We start from the raw sequence: 20,082 nt of genomic DNA on the forward strand, positions 1-20,082 counted from the left end.
TCAGCAGGCAGAGATCTCTGAAGTCTATGACTAGTTGCCAACAATTAACAAGTTCAAGTTCCCTATATCTTTTTTCTAAGAATTACAGTTTGCCTATTGTAAGTGAAATTATTACAAAAGATACATTAGAGACCCTGATGTTTACCTAAATGTAGGCTAGTGGCCCAGAATATTGGTATTAGAGTTCCAAGTAAGTGGCTCCAAAACCATGGAGTAAAATAATGAATCTAATGATATTCAGAAAGATAGAACTCTCATATCCACATTACCTGGAAAAACTTCAGGAGAGAATAGCAAAAACAGAATCTGAAGGAGAAAAATGTCTGGTTTGTTAGGATTTTTTTTTTTTTTTTTTAAATAAGATTTGTGGCTCTCCTGCTTCCCACTCATTCTACAAGTAGAACACAGAAGGGCTTATATATACAACCACACACACATATATGTGTGTGTGGTTATATGAGCTAGAGAATTCATGAGAAATGCAATGTCTGCAAGGCCTAATTCAATAGCTTTTGTGATGTGGAATAACCCCCAACACACCACATCCAGTCAGATGGAAATCTTCCATCTTAAATGTCCGTGCTTAAAGGACTTCAGATGAAGAGATGCTAACTCTAGGAATCCTCAGGCTTTCTTCTTTAACTATTGGAGTGGATCCCAAAGCTTGTGCAAACATATTAGGAGACCTTGTTCTGATATAGCTGGATGAGAAAGAATATTGGACTCTCTCAGCTTTTTTCATTGGCTGTTACTGAACTCTGAAATGTCAGCTGAGACAGTGATACCAATAAACAGATAATTTTGTTGAAGAATGCTAAATTAAATAAACAGAAATCTCCAGCTTTGAAATTGGAAATCTGAAGGAATCAATTTCACAGAAGTCCCAGAAAATGGAGAGACTGACTTCATCTAGAAATCACTGAAGCCTACAATTCATCAGGATCTGCAATTTGCTGCCATGTAGCAAATTTCACCGGAAGATTGTCTATGGATCGAGAAAGGCAAAGGGAGAACGTAGAGAGATGTATATTGTTTCCTCAAAACTATTATATATGAGAAGAAAAACAAGCAAGATTGGAAAGCTTCCAGGCAAAAATTGTTAAGAAGATAAATGGGAAAAGCAACATCAAATATATTGCCTGTTTTTTATTAAATAAAGTTTGAATAATTATTAATTGTGAGGAAAGTGATTATACTTCTGTAAATAAACACAAATGTACCCACCTTCTCACGGTGACCTAGTCAGTATAAGGAAAAATCTTGGTATATAAAATAAGAAAAAATTTAAAGGACAAAGTAGAAGCTCATGCTCACCAAACAGATAAATACAAATGATTCATCAACTCTAATTTAAATCTGAACCTTTTTTTGGTTTTGCTTGCAGATTTTCCACATCAGAGCTGAAGAGAAGAACCGACTATAAGTTCTTCCTTCAGCTGCTTCCTCAGGGGTCTCATCGTTATGAGACCAATGCAGATATCGATAGCCATCCCTAAACTCAGAGATACCAGAAATGCAGATAGTTAATCAGAAATGTTCTGCTTCCGGCACAGAATCTTCCAAAAAGCTTATTTTCCAGTTCTTTAAGCTGTGTGCAAAGTAGCAGGGGCTGCTGAAAGCTGGATCTTTTGCAGCACCACCTCCCATAGGTGATGAGAGCAGCTCAGAAGTCACATCTTCTTGGATCTCTTGGATGATTTAGAGGCACAGTTTGTAAGTTGTGTCACTGCTGGCAGTGAACAAAAGTCAAAACAGGGGAATTAGTCCTTTATATATTTTAGCATGTTTTGGTCTTGCAGACTAAAGACAGTTTCTACTTTTGAAATTTTTTAAAACACCTTCTAAATTTGACTTACTTGGTTTTCATTATATGGGACAACTATCAAACGTTTGCTTTTTTTGCCCATGGTTAAAAGACAAGTAATTGTGTAAGAAGGAAAGAAGTTTGAACTAAAAATACATTATTTGAAGAGTATTTTTAGTAATAAGGTCTGTGCATGTTCTAGTTCAGATCCTTTCCTAGGAAATCAGTGGCCAACCATGTCAGTTATTTCAGTGAGACAGAATCAGGTTGTTTCTGCAGACAGGCAATAAATTATGATGGCACTTCAGATGAGATTTTGACACATGCAGCAGCACCTAATTTCAAGAAAAGTTCCAACAAACTGATCGAAAATACACCAGAACCAGTTGCTACTTAGTTCAACTAAAGGTGGCTGAATTTAGCTCTTCATTTTTTTACCCATATACTGTGTGGGTTTTCTTAGGCATCCTCATTGTTACTTTCCCTTTTAAATGTTAATTTTTTGCACTGCACTGTGTAGTGTTAAAAGTGTTGTGTTTATTTCCTCATTGTTCTATAAATAGCATCTCTCACACTGTGCTTTGCTCTTTCTGAATCTTTCTGGTTTATTTACTTCCTATGTCCTCTTAACCTCCATCTGTAAAAGTTTTTAAAAAGAAAGCTTTTGCCAGCAAAAGGGGAAAAATACTTCTGTCTCCTATAAAACATCATTTTTTCATTACCTCTACTTTTCCTATTTGTCTGAGAGCAGAACTAATAAGTGACTGATGTATCAAAGCGTCTTCCTTGTAATAATGTGCATATGAGAAAACATTTTAAGTTGCTATTGATCTGCAAATAGCTATTCCTGAGCAAACTAGATTTCATCAGTTTCTTTCTAAAAATAAACCAGGCTTTAAATAGAGTCCAACAAATGAAGTAGTATCAGGCTCAATTATCTAGCTGAGTGTTTTCCACAACAGTCTGAAACATCGAAATAGCATTTTTGTTTGCTATGATATTTGTTTGTTTGGTTTGTTTGTTTGTTTGTTTTAAATAAAATACCTACTTTATGTTCATATGTGGGTTTGAGCTCAAGTTGTGTACTGTACCTTAACTAAATCTTGATTTTTAAATTGTTGTCTAGTGAATTCTAAAACAGTCATAGAAAGACTATACCTGAGCAAGGCAAAGTCTAAACTTGACTTTGACTTGCATAGGAACAGTCAAAACATGTAAGTATACACACCATTGTAAATACAATTTAAAGGAAACTAGAATACCAAAATCTCTACATGGCTTCTACAGTATTTATGGATTTCTGTGAAAGAGTTTTCCAGGTTATAGGGATATATGCATTTTGAAGTAATCATTACAGTAAAAGCTACCTTCAAGAACAGACTTTTTTTTTCCAGACAGAGGCTTTTAAAATATACCTTTGTTTAACTTAGTTTGATGCAAATATAAACAGTGGTTGGGGCGGTGTGTGGAAAATGCGGTTTCAGTTACATCATACTGAGGTCATGATATTAATAGAGTTACCAGCTAGACCAATTTGTTTTTATTTACAGCTGGAGACATGGAGATCTGATACACCAAAAGAGGACTTCACCTCTCTTTATGAAATCTGAATGAATCAGATTTTCAATATGGGAGCAGGGCCAGTATATTGGTTAGTTGAAGCCAGCAGGGAATACAGTTATATTCCCAATTTAAGCTTGTGTGTGAGTGGAATAACGTACCGTCAACATGTCAGTGAAAAAGATAAGAGAGCTATGTTGTTAGCCTTCCATATACAAAATGTCACTGTACTTTTTAGGAGACATAGCACCAAGGGACTCTGTATATACAAAAGGAAACCTGGAACAGATCATGCACCTTGGATTCATTACTTTATAGTAGCTGTGCACCATTATGTACATTACAGATGGTCACTGTCTCTAGTTGAACAGTAGGTATATTTAAAAAGGGAATGTTCTGGCCTTCAGAGGTTGTCCTAAGAGAGGTTCCCCCCTTTCCCTCAGAGACAAGGCTTCTCCAACCTGCATCTCTGCTTTTGAGGGAATTCTAGCCATGTTTAGGTAAACAGTTTTGTGGCCGCTTACTTTATGACTGTCCAATAATAAACCACTATTGTTTATTGCAGGTGGCTGCCCAGCAGGTGGGGAGTTAAGGAACTGTGTGCATGTGTGTTAGGGCAACGGTTTCCCCTGGTTAGAGGAGGTATCCTGTGTGAGAGTCTGTGTGGCAGTTAATACAGCACTTATTGCTTCCAGGAACCTCAACAGCAAAATGTTTCCTGCTCTTTGACATTGATGGAAACCAAATTTATTATTTCCATTTTGGTGTTTTCATGTTAGAGAAGAAGAAGCGCTAAGCCTGTTTTATTTCAGCACACTCTATTCTTTTGGTTTCAGCACAGACAAAAAATCTCAGCATGAAAACCAAATCATTTCTATTTTAAAATATGATTAATATTAAATATTCATTTAATACATATTCAGTACCTAGTGAGTTGTATAAATGAAACATAGACATAGACAATAGATTAAGACAAGCTAAGCTTTTTGGGTTTTTTGCTTCTGTGAAAGTTTTCAAAATATTTTTTCTCCCTCTTTTTACTTGTTATTGCTTTATTTAAAGAGTAAAATATTTTCTCTTCAAAAGACTTGTTTTTTAATAAGAAGCCATATTTCACTGAAAATGAGTGACAAAGCTGACATTCCCACAAATTACTGCCGATATATAGGTTTTGTTTATGTGATCTTTCCCAAAATAACCCAGCTCCCCTTTTTCTGTCACTGGGCACATACTCTTCGCAAAGTGCTTCAGAATGCTGTAACATTACCGGGTGTTTAGGAGTCCTGACAATGCCAAAAGGCAAACAAGAATGCAAAAAATGTCCTTAGCATATAATTTAATTAAGGTATATCCCAACTAAATATACATGAATCAGGGCTAAAATCTATCATGTTAGACAAGGAGAAGATGTCAAAATGTACATCAGTGGAGCTTGTAAACTCTGAAAGTAAATATTGTCTCTTTTTTTAATTTGGAAGGAACTTAATATGTTTTCCCCACTACCAAAAGCAAAGGGTGAACAATAGTATGAAGAGGGAGAGCAGCAGGTAACGCGTCAGCTCTTGCAGCATGTACATCACCTAGTGGACACGCTTTGCATACTGAAGGGTGGGATCCATCCTGCTGCCGCAGGCTTCCTGCTCCTGTTACCAAGCCCAAGCCCTGGAACAAGTTTCCCCCAGATGTGAAGCTGCAAAGTGCATCCAGTGACTCCCTCCTGAGCAGGGGGCAGCATCTCTGCACCACCAGACTTTTTACGTCTTTGCTGCTTTTCTGAGCAGGGGTCAAGGCAGGATTTAGCCTGTACTGCAGCTCAATTGGGAAGGGTTTGCTGAAGTATATGCAACATTAGCATGAATCCCACAGCAGTCTCCATCCCGCTGCCATCCTCTGCACCGCACAACCTACAAAAGGTGCACGAACAGGCTGAAATGGAAATAAAGTGTGACCCAAGCTAACATGTAAAATATACTTGTAAAATAGAGAGAAAACTGGAAAAACACGGTTAAGGGAAAGGTTCCTAAGTTAAAGCTATCAAGGATGCAGCTTAGCATTCTGCCTGACTATTTAGTTTTATATGAACATTTAGTGTACCACTCCACCCCAATGAGCGCCTGTCTAATAAGTGCTGTAGCAACCACATACAGCCCCGGTCCGTGCGCCGAGGCCCAATCCAGCTCCAACAGCAGTGAACAGCCAGATTCTCATGTGAGACTGAGCCTTTTGGAAAGTGGAAGATGCTTCAATAGAGAGACAAGTCTGAAAAAAAACAAGCACGGACTTGAAGTCTGCACAGTTTGAGTGGAAATGTGTTTAAGGAGATTGTCTGAGCTCTGGATGGGGACATGTGACAATGTGTGACACTGAGCTGCAAGGCAGTGACAATTAGGAGGGACATACTTGTCTCTATTTTTAAACAGCAATGAGGTGAGTTGATATATAAGTTCTCTTCCAAGAATTTCAGTGCAGATGACTGCCCATAATATAATTATTCACAGTAAAGAGTAAGCCATGTTTCAGCTCTGAACATTTGATCGGTCTCTGTACAATCAAAATATAGTCAGATTTGGACAGCCTAGCAGGATATTTCTGACTTCCATGTGCAACTATACTTTTACCAGCCTCTCTCTCACACAATGTCACACAGTGATACACAGTGTAAATCCTTCATATGTCAAATCAGACATGGCATCTACAGTCTGCAGAAAAAATCTGCAGGGTGTAAAGTTACCAAGTATTTGTGAGGTCTACTGTGAGGCTGCATTTTTTTCTTCCTGAAACATGAATTCATCTCTCAAAGAACATGTTTATTTTTCCTTTTTTTTTTTTTTTGCTAAAACATATCTACTTTCTCTGGGAAATACATAGAGGAAAGAAAAAGGTACGGATAAGAGAACTTTGTAATAAGCCAGGCTTCTATCATCAGCTTTGCAATATAATGATAATACTTGATGGTTACAATATTTTATGATTTAGGAATCCTGTCAATTTATTCTCCCAGTGTGTCTGAGGAAAGTATAGTTGCCAAGAAGTAGTCAGTATTTACCACTCTCTACTACGCTTCCTTATCTGGGTAGGCTTTGTCCTTACTGGGAGCAGTGGGAAATGCTGTGCAATACGAGCCAGGGCTGGGGGTTTAATAGGTGATTTCTGTATTTTTCTCATTACAGAAAGAGAAGACAGAAGTCTGTAAACTTTAATCAATTTGTAGGTGGATATTAAATTACTAATAGCTCAGATTAGAGTTTCCAGAGTTTCTAAATCTAAGCTGATGTTCCTTCTTTATTTTGGAAGATAATACCTAGAAAGTCGATTGATCTTTTAGACTGAAGGTACATGCCAAAGAGGAAGCACTGCTTTTTTTTTTTTTTTTTTTACAGCTGTAAACTGAGAATCAGGACTCAGTGTTCAGTCCCTGACAGGTCAGCAAACATGCTTTGGGACCATTGGCATGCTTTGGGATCACTGGCAAATCTTATGTATTTTTCAGCATTCATACACAACAATGGGGATGAAAGTATCATGCCATAAAGATTTTCAGGCTCAACCAAAGTTACTAGATCTGTCGCAGACAAAGGAAGCCCTGTAAAATTTGCTATTTTTAGATTATTTTTAAATATTTGAAAATAATTTTCTAAAGGTTCTCCCACAATTTTGGCCTTGAAATAGACCTCTGTAAAACAGATAGCTTTTAAATTAGAAATCAATGCCAGACTTCTGGCTTCTCACCATTTTTGTAAATTGAAATCACAGTAGACCAAAACATGTCCTGATTTATGCTCTGTTGAGTTGAATTTACTTCAAGGTAAGTTCAGCTCCCTGTTACTATATGCCAAACAGTTCATTAAAGCTCCATGTCACTAAATACCTGAAAAAAAAGGTAGATTTATGCAGATAATAAAACATTTTAAACATATTTTAAGATCAACCAAATTTTCAAAGCCAGTCACAGAGGTAGACAAATATTGCTATAAATATGCTTATAAATATATATATAAATGCTTCCTCCACATTCTGGAAACGTGTATGTTCTTATGACAAACACACGTAAAGCTACTTCGCATTCAATAGGTCTATTTATGCACTTAAAATTAGGCATTCGTACATTTGCAAGATCAGGCCTGATAGCATGTATGCACGTGTGTGTGTGTTTGCACGTGTCTGTGTACATACAGGAATAAAGATGCAGTTTGATTACAAGTTCTGTTCTATGCTTATTCTTTTACTCAACATCTGATGTTTGAAAAAATGAAGCTAAATGTCCAGGCAGTTCTGACAGTTCCAATCCACTATCTGCAACCTGAAAAAAACACTATTTTTACTCAATATGTGAGGCTGATGTGGGTTTTTTTGTTTTTTGCGGATACGTCTGCTTCATCCAGTGTCAACACAACAGTAGAAGTACTGGGTTGCTGCAGGTTGTATGACTGACAATAATATTCTCTGCAAAACGTAGAAGGGAATAGCTGATGAATTGGAGAATATATGGATGCCTACTGAAATGATTATGTAATGAAACACGAAGTCAAACGGTGGCATGCTTCTATTAATTGTAGATGATAGTAATTAATTTTCACTGCAGTTGAGATCGTGTCGCTGCTTTCCGAAGAATCCAGAATCCCCTTCCAGGAAAGTGTGAAATTGCATCTGGGTTCTGCAAGCCATAAAAGAGCATAAATTCGTTATTTAAAAAAAAAAAAAAAAAAAAAAGGAAAAAAGAAAAAGAGAGAGAGGCCTTCCTCCATACTGTACTTCAGAAAGAGGGAAAAACAAAGGGAAAAGGAAAATGATAATTGTTTTCTCTAAGGCTATTATCTAATGCAAAAGCAAACAGTCTGACTGGAAATCAGCTAACAGAAGGGGATTAGAGAGTAGATCTGAGAGTGGCTTGATTTCTAGCACTGCTGTCTCTTCACACAGTGATGAGACACAGGCAGAGCAGCCAGGAGCTCTCCAGATGGCTAGAGAAAGTGTTTGTCTTGGGTTACTGCAGGGCAGTCTGGACTCTTAAAGCCGGGGAGGCATCATTAGGGAGCAAGTTAGATGTCCACCCAGTAAAAGCGAGCGAAAGAAAGAAAGAGTAGGCAGGCTGCCCGAGAGGGACCGCGCTCGCCTATTGTTAACATATACTTGACCCCCACTAACCTCCTCACGACACAGATGTCTCCTACCTCTATCACCTCCCACTGCTTTAAGCCCTCCCCCCCTGCACCTGGGTAGCGGGGCCGGGCCGGCTGCCGGCAGTATGCTGCCTGCCTCGCGAGGTGCTTGCTAGTGGGGGAGCCGGGCGGAGCGGCGCGGAAGCAGCGCGGAAAGCAGCGCAGCCTGGGGCGGGCGGCTCGGCACCGGCTTGGCTCCGCCGGGGGCAGAGCTATGCGTCCGCTGCCCGGGGACAGGCACAGACCCCGACACTGACAGCGGCCGCTCCCTGCGCTCCATATCACGTTTGTCTGCGGCGGCGGCGGCGGCAGCAAGAGAAGGACCTGGGCATTAACTATCTCGACTTGGAGACTTTGCTTTATTTTTGGTTCTTGTCCGTTCCTGTGGAACCAGTAGTCTATCTCGAGCTGATCCTCCTTTTCAAAAAAAAAAAAAAAAAAAAAAAGGCGAGAGAGGAGGGGGGAAGAGCAGCTGGAGTTTCTCCTCCGCTCGTTTTGACTTTTGTGGACGTGGATCATCTGGACTGGGAAGGGAAGCCGAGCTGCGCTGCTCTCCCCTTTCCCACCCCCTCGCCCCTCCAGCAGCCTGGGCTGCCGGCTCTCCCCCGAGCAGGACGGGAACTTTTATTTGCAGCTCGCAGCCCGTGGCGAATGGTGGGAATCTCCGGTCCTCTGCAGTGTGAGTACGGGGCGCGGGCAGGGCAGGGCGCGCTGGGGAGGGGGGAACCCCTTTTTCCTTCGCTCTCTCCTTTCCCGTAGGGCTCTCGGGCTCCGATGGGCTCCCGCGGCTGTAACTAACCCAGGCGGACCGGGGCTGCCGCTATGCCCGAGCAGGGTTAGCCCGGCATGCAGCTCTTAACCCGCTGTCCCCGGCTCACGAAGTCGCACCCGGAATATTTCTCAAGAGCCCAGAAATCAAACCACCCAGTGCTTCTTTTTTATTTTTTATTTTCTTTTAAATAATCCTTCGAAGCACATAGCGTAGGATTTCTGTCTCTATTTAGGACTCGCCTTTTTTATTTATTTAATTTATTTATTTATTTTTTCTCCCCTGCCTCCTCTCTCTCCAGATTAGAGCTAGCCAATGTGAGTCGTAGTGTCTGAAATGTTTCTGGTGGGATTTTTGTTTTGTTTCACTACGATCACCGGTTTACGTAGTACGGGTAACATCACTTCAGGCTATTTTGCAAGAAATATTTCAGGCGGTGCATATCCTCTTTAGCTGCACGGCGATCTTGCAAGTATCTTTTTTCCTAAAACCATAGGGTAGCGTGAGGGATTTGATTTCCAAAACTGCAATACAATGTAATTGTGTCATCTCGCTTAACTGAGCTGAATGGTTTGATTCCGTAAATTCGTAATACACCACCGGTAAGGGAGATTGGAAGGATGAAAACCATACTGCTGGTGATTTGGACGAGCCTTTGACTTTTGGCGAGTTCGAGTCCTTTTGTTAGTGCCAAAGTTGCGAGATTGGGCTAGAAATTTGGTTTAGTGTAGAGAAGGACTTTCGACCCTGGCTGGTGCACCCGTGACTCCATTACACGTTGATTTATGGAGAAATATCTGTGTTGTTACTGTACTCTGCTCTCCTAAATGTTAGAGAGAAACTGAAAGTACCTAATCGGACACAGCTCTAAAATCCCTCTTGCTCCAAGCAGGAGCTAAAATGTTGCTTCCTTCAGCTCACTGAGAAGCTGAAGGAGAGATGGCGAAGGTAAGAGGCGCCAAGGCAGCCTCCCCCGCCTGCCCCCCAAGTTGCAGCCTGGAACACCGGAGCCCGGCCTGGCGGGACGCGGCCGGGAGCTTCCCGCCACCGCCGCGCTGGGGACCAGCCGCCTCCAACCCGCTCGGGTTTCTCTGGTAGAGCAGCCCTCCATCTCCAGATCCGCAGCAGACTCTGCCAGTCACCCCCTCCTACCTCTGCCTTGCCCTAAATCACAGCCCGGAAAGGACCTGTCTTCTTGCAGCCTCCTGGTAGTGCCGCCCCGGAGCCAGCGGCTCCCGCTTTCAGATCGTTCAGATGAGAACCACGATCCGCTGAGCCCCTGGTAGCGAATCCTCTCTAAGGAGCTGCTCGAGTTCCCCGTCGCCAGGCGCAGCAGGGCTGGAGGGCGCGTCCCCAAGGTGCGCTTGGGCGGTGCGGGGCTGCGCGCTGCCTGCGCGGGCAGCGCGGGGCGGCCGTGACAGGCGCGACGCGGTAGGGGCAGGTAAAACACACCTCGGGAAAGCAACGGCGGGAGCGGCCGCGCTGTCCGTGGGAACACGGCGAGTGCCAAGCCTTTGGCTATAGGCATAGCCCTCACTAACTAAAAGGATGTCTTCTGAGTCTCGGTATGTACAGCCAAACGTTTGCTCGACCAAATATTCGTGTGCTTAATGTAACGCTGACCCCTTTAACTTTTAACATCGCTTCCCCTAATTAATCTGTTCAGGCCCCAGACTTAAATGGCTGTCCACAGCTGCTGCAAATTGATTTATCCCCTGATGGTGGTCCGAGTTGCTGACCAAAGCGGGATTTTTTTCCCATCCCCCTTCCCATTTTTAGTCTACTAATCTGTTTTGACTTATTTCCTACTTACAGAAATGCATGCATGCTTTTTGAAGGACTTAGAAAATATTTTCTTTTGACATGTAGCTAGAAACATAATTATTGTATTTGTAAACACAATATGTTGGGGCTAAGGGTGAATATAATCTATTTAATTATACCCTTGTAGCCTTACATTTCCTTCTTAATTTCTGCATCCTGAAAGATGCAATGGGAAGTTTACATAACCAACTTTGTTAACTGTAGTTTGAGGCAAGACGTGAGAGACATTTTTAGATTTGAAGTATATTGTCTGGGTTTTCTGTTCTGCTTTTCTGTTAACGGTTTAGTGAATCTGGATAGCTGAAAGGGTTGAAACTGGTTTCTAATGGTTGTTGAAGCTGATGCTTGACCTTTCCATGGGAAGTCTGAAAACCTCATTCAGTTTATTCTGGGCTGATTTCCTTAGGAAATCCAATATGATCAGGGAATTTCCTTTAGCTCGGCTGACTGTTAGGAAAGTTAGTCTATATTGTTTATATGTCCTGGTTTTAGCACTAGGTGTTTCTGTGGCTCCCCATCAACAGAAAAAATAACTAGGAAAAAGATCTGAATATAGGTTGTTCTAACTAAACAGTCTATGAAACTACGAAGTTGATAAAGGCTTTGTTAGGCATGAGATGCACTGCAGACTCACTGTGAAGTTCTTTAATTCGGAAGTTACACTTTACAATTGATAACTTTTCTAAGGTCAGTTTTATCATATCCGAACCTTCAATATCACTGCTACTACTTTCAATTCATGCATCATTTTTCTTTGCTGTCATGGGAAGTGCAACCACGCATCAGTGCAAGAAAACCCACAAACTCCACCAAAAACCCAACCCACTGTTAAATCTGTTGATGTCCCTGGCAGGCTGAAGCCAGGCGAGGCATACAGGAGATGGCAGGACTTCTTCTTGGGCCCTGCCTTAGCAGGAGGGTGAGCGGCTGGGTTCCGGAGCTGAGAGCATGCTGTAGGAGACAAGAACCATTCTGTTTGTAATGGAATGCAGACAGCAGTGTTAGGTCACTGCTTCCTGGCAACTGCTGCTCAAGTTGTTTTTCTTCAAAGGCTTTGAGCTTTTAAATAGTTTCCAAAATCTTTTTAAGTAAAACATTGCCTTCTACCATTTTTGACCACCTTAACGTTAACTCGTTTCGTGCCTGAATAATGGACCAGTAAAACATCACACAGTGTCTCTCATCTGTATACGCTTAACACTATGTATGCCTGCGTGCACATGGAGTTTTATACTTGAAGTATTGTTTATAGAATAAAAGGGAGAAAAATAGCTCCACCTGGAGTGCTGGTCAGTGGCTAGTCGGTTCAGGACATTCTTCCCTGTCAAATCCTGTTTCTCACTTCTCTGAAATGAACTTCAGACGACAGGCGTTGAATGCGAAGCTCACTTCACTGAGGTACTGTGCAGACTGCAAACTGCTCCTCGCCAGACACTTTGGGTGAAACAGGCATCTGCAGCATTTGCATTGGGGGTGATGGGAGAAAGGGCTTGCAATTGTCATTTTCATCTTTGAAATCCACTTGCCACAGTCCATTACTGTTAAATCTTTAGCTAATTGAATAAGGATATTAGTATGTTGCTATTGCAGGAGCTTCAGATTTTTTAGGGGGGGGTGGGGAGAAGATCTTGTTCTTTGTTCTGTAGAAACTTCTAATGTCATGCAGAGATCAAGAAGTCTTATCAGCTGAAATAAAACGTGAACTTGCTGTTGTGAAGGGGTTATTTCTCATGGCTTAGCTAAAGAGCTGTGAAAAGAAAATTATTTAAATCTGAATACATTATAAAACTTTGGTCCATGTAGTTAGTAGCAGCCTGCTTTTTCAAATACAGCCTTTAATAGCAACCTATAATATTTATAAAAGCTTAAACTGACTTTGAATTTAGCATAAGTCGTGAGAGTGTAAATTCTTAAAACATTGGCTTCCAGACTTCAGTTTCTTCACCTTCTTTCATGTGAAAGATCTAAAAGAGTTAGTTTAAAACCTGAACTTTTAATGTAAAGAGTCTTTTTTTATTCCCTACATGGAGTTCCTTTTTAAAGAACTGCTTCAGATTCACAGTTATCCTGTTATTATTTACTGTAAACTGGATTGGTTTATTATATGGTAGCATAAATACAACAGGAAGTAGTATACTGTGTGGTTTTGTGGATAAAGAAAAATGATCAGCAGATGTAAAATCAAAGTAAAAATATCCTGTCTTTTAAAAGGCGCTTTTTTTTCTCTCTGAAATATTTTCATCCGAAAGATATTGACTTCCATCTTTTTTTTTTTTTTCCTGCTATTGATATGAAAGTTTCCAAATAACATTTAGAGAACAGTGGACATTTTATTAAAGTAAACATTAGTTCAGTATAATGGAGGTAATTGTAAGTGATAACAGCAGAGCAGGTTATCTGTGTGTTGTTTAAACAGAAGGAGCTATTTTGCACCGTTTCCAGTAGCCATCTGTAGGGGAGAAGGGTTTGCACCTGTCTGTCCACACTAATTATAGATTAGGTCCAAAGAAATGAAATTCGAGTAGGCTTTCTCTTAATGAAATCCATAGTGATTTTATCGTAAATGTGTTTTGTGTACAGACGGTGATGGTTGGGCTGTGAGTAAAATAAATTGTTGTATGGCTCTTATGTACTTGGGGTTGTAAAGCAGGATACTGCTGCATTAACAAAGATGCTGAATAAAAACGCAGTGCTCTATTTAGGTCTTAGACTTCAGTGGTGGCCTTAGCTACATTTAGTCAAAAAGGTTAACTGAAAGAATAGTCTTCTAGGAGTATGTTTCAGGGTATGAGACTTCTCAGTTACCATCACTTTCTTGTCAATGTACTGGTATATAGGTGGTCCTTTGGCTGAAATATGAGGTAGAAATGGTTTCGTGTTAAACACGTACACACATACATGTAGAGCACGTCAGGAATACTTTCCTCTGGTTTAACAGTACATTACTAAAATAAAATGGGAAGACTGAGAAACGCATTCTGCAGTAAAAGGTCACATGAATTTCTACCACATCTGTTTATAGTAATTATGAACATAATTAACATAAGAATTACAAGTGAAGTAATGACAAGCTGAGCTATGAGATATTATGCCATAATGGTCATATGTTGGAATTCTCACATTATAGCACACTAGAATTCACATTTTCAATGCAAGAAAGAAAATGTTAGATTTTTATTTGTTTTAATGCTTCAAAGCTTATCTGCCTGGGGCAGATGGACTTTACGCTTTATAGGAAGGTAACCCACTATTAAGAGGGAGGCAGTTGAAATTAAGATTTCTAGCCTCCAGCTTGGACTTCGAGACAGCTGTGCTTATGGAACGCCACTTCTGTTACACATTTCTACTGATTGTATTTATTTTATTAACACACATTGCTTTATTTTTAAATGTGAGTGTTTTTGCAGCAAACTGTTTACGTTAGAAAGGATCCTTGAGTAGTTTTTCTTTAGAGAATTGTGATTCAAGTAGTAAAACTGCCTGTCGGAATGGCCAATGTACATACGATACACATTGTGGCTCTGCAAGATATGAGAATCTGATGAATCCTAAATTAGGTCATGGCATTATAAATATATTCCAAAAAAAATCCATAACAAAAATCTCTAAAAAGAGCAATCTCTCTTTTATAATATTTTGAAAGAATATATGCAGAGAGAAGCCTCTGTGATACCTTGCAGGTTGAACTAGTTAGTGTTTTGTTTTGTTTTTTTTAGAAATGCATAGAACATACCATTAAGGGCTAAGATTTCAAATCAGTTGACTAACTTTTGTAATATGACCTGCCTGATTACCTCTAAATATGGTTGTCACACAACTGACAACTGGAGGAAGTTGAGGGAGAAGTGGCCCTTCTTCAGGGTAAAAATACCTGCTGAGGAATGCAAAGTAAATTCGACATGTGAAAATCAGTTTGCCTTTAATGAAAAATCAAAGTCCGGGTTTTGTGATACGATAATTTGCCAAATTGCTGTCTTTCTGAGGCTAAACATATAGAGTGGTTTATGAAAACCAGAAAGAAATACCTTGTGCTGTGTCTCAGTGATACCAAGAGGTTCTCGCATTATTGGATTAGTGGAGGATTTGTGACAGACCCCTTTTTATCTGACATTCATTGCAGTGACACGATTTTCACACACACCCTTCCCCCATCTAAGTTCTGGTTTTCACTTTGTATTATGTGTCAAATTCCCTTTATTTCTTGTGGAAAAAACTGCTATCTTGGCCGAGTGATTTTGGAAGGAGTTCTGCACTGAACAATGCCTGTCTCACTCCAGTGTGCCGTCATTGTCCTCACCCCAGCCTTCATGGTGCTCCTCTGCAGGCGTGCTAGGGAAATGCGTTTCCTTTACAAATAAGTGTTGATTCCTAGGCAAAACATTTTTAAAACTTTAAAACCTGAGTGCACAGAGTTCATTTGGGAACTTGGTGCTGGTGCAGCCATTCTGCTGCCTGTGCTGGGTGGGCCAGGCTGCTCGCTGCCTCTTCTCCCTGTACCTCATGATGACTCTCTTCATCAAAATGAAGCCTCTGTTTTCTCAAAACCTGAACTGTTAAGTGTAGGGACCTACTCTGGCTTATCGTTCACCCTCTGGTTCACAGCAGTAGTGTTGTGTTCAGGCTCTTCTGCCACTGGTAGGGCTGAGCAGGTCGGGTCAGGACTTGGCCAAACCGGGAGCGGGTATGGCCTGTGCTGGGGCAGGTTTCTGGGCCAGGAGCCACCGTGCCCTGTGCAGGACTCAGGTGTGGTTTGTGAGGCGGGAGCCCGGCTTACGGCAGCCACAGAGACGTCGCGTTGGTGGAAACGGAGGTGACCTCAGGCGGGTCAGCCAGCACTGCGCTGCTCCGTGTCTCTCGCAAGCTCCTCACTCCGGAGAGATCTTCGGGCAGCTTAAGGGGCAGCGCCGGGCCGGATCCCTGCCGCGGCACATGGGGAGCCGCCGCCTTCTCACCCGGCGGGTGGCGCGGAGGTGGCGCCTCCCCTCATGCCGGGCGCGGCCTCCCCGGGGACCCCGGGCCGCGCCGCGCCAGCCCCGCTCCCTCACACCCGCCGTGCATCCTCCGGCCTCCATCTGGGCCGCGCTGATACCGTAATCGCCCCGATGCACGCCGCCGTCCCGCTCCCCCCGCGCCGGCAGGGCCAGGGAGGCGCGATGTGCCGTCCTTGCGCCAAAGATAAGCTGCGAGGTGCGCTCACGGCGCACAAAGCCCGGGCCGCGCCGGCGCCTCCCTCCCTCCCGCCGCCGGAAGGTAATCTCCACCCGCGGTTCGGGGAGAGGCGGGCGGGGGGACACCCCCTCGCCGCCCCCCGCCGCCCGGCCCTCCGCCTGGCTCCCTTGGCGCTGCGCAAGTCGATACGAGCGGGGAGAAGTGAAGATGTAACCTCTTATCTCTTCCCCCGTAGCGGGCGGGGGATTTACGGGCAGAGATTAGCCGGCCGGGAGAAGGGATCTGCCTTTTGTTGTGCCTGGGGCGGCCGCGGCCTGGGCACTGCCTTCCCCCGCCCCCGGGCCGCGCTGAGGGGACCGGCGCGGGGGCTTCTTGCCTGCCGAGCTCGCCGCGGCCCGGGAGGAGGTGGCCGGAGAACAATAGGTTACTGAGGAACCCCGCTTTAACACAGCCGAGGGAGGAGGAGAGCGGCTTGTTGGGGTGTTTCACGGGACGGGGGCGGGGGAGAAGGGGTCGGTGCGGCGGGAGAGTCCTCGGGCTGGGGCCGAGGTGACGGGACGTGCGGTCGCGGTGGGGCCGGGGCCCCTCCCGGGAGCGGCGCTGACAGGAGCGGGCGGGCGGGAGCCGGTCAGCGCCGGGGTGGTTTCGGTGGAGGCTCTTGGCTGCCGAAATCCCCGCAGAGGATGACAGCGGGCAGGCTTTAGGAAAAGTGGCGCTGCCTTTTTTTTTTTTTTTTTGTCTTGTCGTTTTGGACTTTTGATGGTGTCTTTTCGGTTCTCACCAGATTAAGATGACTTGCACGCTAAGTGTGTGCACACACTGCCTTAGCAAAAGGCTTTATCAGCGATCATTTCTTAAGGCCACATTAAACAATTACCTTTAAAATATATTTAAAAGTTTGAAATGTTTATATTGCCGTTTCACTTTGTCAAATGTTTGCACGAATAGATATATAGATATGATCCGGTAACTAAAAGCCTAATTAAAATTTGTTTAGAGCCAGGGGGGCATGTATTCTTGTTGACAGCAGCGGATCGATAGGGTAAGACAATAGAGCCCCATTATTTTACTTCCATTGACTGAACATATTGACATTTCAGGTTTGCAGTTGCCTCAGTGAGCATGATGAAACGCTGAAATTCACGAACCAACTGTCTGGAGTGGCACATATATTACTGTATGTCATCTCTGCCTTCAGGTTACCTTATCACTGAAGCAGAATGGTAATGGATGGCAGCAGAGTACTTCAGAGGGGTTGGGGCTCCATCAGTTAAGCAGCTGACACATAGCAGATTTCGGGAGTATCTTTAATTACACCTAGAATTATGTACAAGGGAAGATGGTCCTTGTTACCTGCTGCTGCGCTTCAGAGTTTACAGGCTCAGAAGCAGACAGGATAACAAGGTACTTATGTATCATATTTTATATACATGACTTGATACCTTAAACTTTTGCAAGAGCCCAAGCTCTTCTGGTTGTGTTGTTTGCATGCTCACCATGTTTGCCAGTGGCAGCATCTCAACCCAGTCTTGGTGCTCAAGCTCCAGAGCACCTGCTAGTCCTTCTCCCAATTTGAAGATTGCAAAGGAAACAAAGAACAACTTTAAAATAAATAAATGTACTTGGGGTTTCTCCCCTGTCAACGCGCTCTATCAGGACTGCTTAGGGAATTCAATGCAGTGACAATATTGCAGAATGATATGTATACACGTTTTTTCCTTAGTATAAGCACGGTAAAAAGAGATGTAGTATGTGTATGCATGATTGTATATATTAATGTATATGATTGCATATAAATGCACATATAAAGAAGAACCAGCGGATGCAGAACATACAACATGTCTTATTATTTCAAAGGCTTTCAGATGTTCTTTAAAATCTAGCTGACTGTAGAATGAAACCCATCAGGGTTAGGCAGAGATAGAGATTGAAATTAATTTAAAGCAGACAAAGAGCTAATATGAAAGAGCCACTAGTGATTTAACTCATTTTGAAAAGTAAGTGTAATGAAAATATAAAATGTATTTTGAGTGTGCCATCTACTCAGCAATTGTTGCCATCAAGTGGACTGCTGATGCCCTTTAAGATGGTAAAAAGAAAACTAGTCCTTTATACCATTTTCATGAAAATGTTAGGTTTCTGTTTGATCAGCAGGTGCTGTTGAGATGAAAGCCATGTGTAAATTTTCAGAAGACCAAAAGTGTCAATTCAGAAAAGGAAAGTGATAAGAGAAAATGCAATCAGTTTTCCTGTTTTCAATTTGTGCAGGATTTGAAGAGCTGTTTTGTTAAACTGCTACATCTGCTCCGATATGAATATTGAACTACTTCCACTAAAAATAACACCCTATAATTTGGAAGCCATTGCAATCTTTTGTTAATGCAAGTGGGTTATTTAAAAAAAAATATATATTCTGAAAAATCTCCTGCCTAATGTGCATTTTTGTTTATCGGCACTTTTATCTTCAGCAGATAAAATGGCATTATGCAATTAGCACCATATCTATTTGGACTGTAAAAATGGAACTGGATAGCTGAATGTCACTATATTGGTAAAAGGATTTAACTCGTACATTCAAAATAATTTTATTAATAAACTGTGATTGTATCTTAAAATGACGAGTGACTGCTTCCTCATTGCAACAATACAGCTTTACCTACTACTGAGGTCCTTGTGCAAAGTAAAGGATGTTTATAGTGTGATAGAACATTCTTGGGCTTGTTTCATTCCTACTATACCTGCAAATCTTAAGTTTGCACTCATAAAGGATGTTTTAGTTAATGGGGCTTTTAGATTAACTTTTTCCATGGTTAAATGAAATTATTAAATCAGATTTGAATGCATATATACAAAAAACATTCGCTGCTGTGGCACTGCTGACCCAAGTGAGTTTTATGAACCTGGAAAACGCAGTGTTGGTAGAGCATAAATTTTCTGAGAGGCATCTCCAGAGAAAATAACATTATTGCTTTTTAATTAAAAAAATCTAATGAGAAGGGTATGTGTTTGTTAATTTTATAAATAAGGATCTAAATGAATAAGCGATAACACTCTTAGACCTATAGAGCCCTGTGTGCACAACTTGAGTAAGTATGTGCAGAATAAAATGAGAGCTTTTACTTCTTTATTTCAACATAGAAAATTTCCTGGTTTTAATATTAGAATGGGTTTTAGCTGTTGGATTCTAATCTAGGAGTCAGGAACTCCCATTTTTTTGGCAGGTGTCTGCATGGGAAAGGGCCTTGCTGATGCTTCTCTTTGGTTTTGCAATTGAATTTGTAAGCTTTTGACCTGGGGGATTTTCCTCAAAATGATCTACAGATCGGCAATAATTAAAATTCAATAAACTGAAATTTAAGTATTGAGTGGATTTTGTGCGAGATTCGGCCTTGTGGTAGGTTGTCTAGAAGTCTGTGGCATGTCTACTTTATAGTTTGTATTCTCAAACATATCTGTGTGCACACACGTGCATAAATTTATGTTGAATGACAGAGGGATGATTATTTATACAGATTTTATCCAAAACTCTGTGCACTTCGGAAACACAACAAAAAGCCTCCCTCCCCAGAAGAGTGTTTACATCCCGTGACAGTCACTAGATTCAAATCTTCCAAACGTGAAAGTTGTTTCCTTTTCTCCAAACCTTCTTTTCCCCAACAAAGCTAACCCTGTTAAACCTCACCTTCTGTGGGACGTATACATAGTTATAGACATATGTACGAGAAGTAAATATTACAAAAAACGTGGCCGATGGGGGCACAATGTCTGTAGCCGTAAATAGCGAGTGATATCTGCCA

The 20,082-nt window shown here is 41.9% G+C and overlaps 1 protein-coding gene across 1 annotated transcript in view; it reads left to right on the forward strand.

Moving 5' to 3' along the window:
* The first annotated feature begins 8,454 nt into the window (after positions 1 to 8,454).
* RUNX1T1 (RUNX1 partner transcriptional co-repressor 1) overlaps positions 8,455 to 20,082 on the forward strand; it is a 114,991-nt gene continuing 103,363 nt past the window's right edge. The window contains exon 1 of the mRNA XM_082043908.1: positions 8,455 to 9,202. Coding sequence (XP_081900034.1) covers positions 9,175 to 9,202 — 28 coding nt within the window. The 5' untranslated portion in view covers positions 8,455 to 9,174. The remainder of the gene's footprint in view (positions 9,203 to 20,082) is intronic.

This window comes from Streptopelia decaocto, assembly GCF_964273445.1.
Source record: "Streptopelia decaocto genome assembly, chromosome: 2".
Taxonomy (NCBI): Eukaryota; Metazoa; Chordata; class Aves; order Columbiformes; family Columbidae; genus Streptopelia; species Streptopelia decaocto.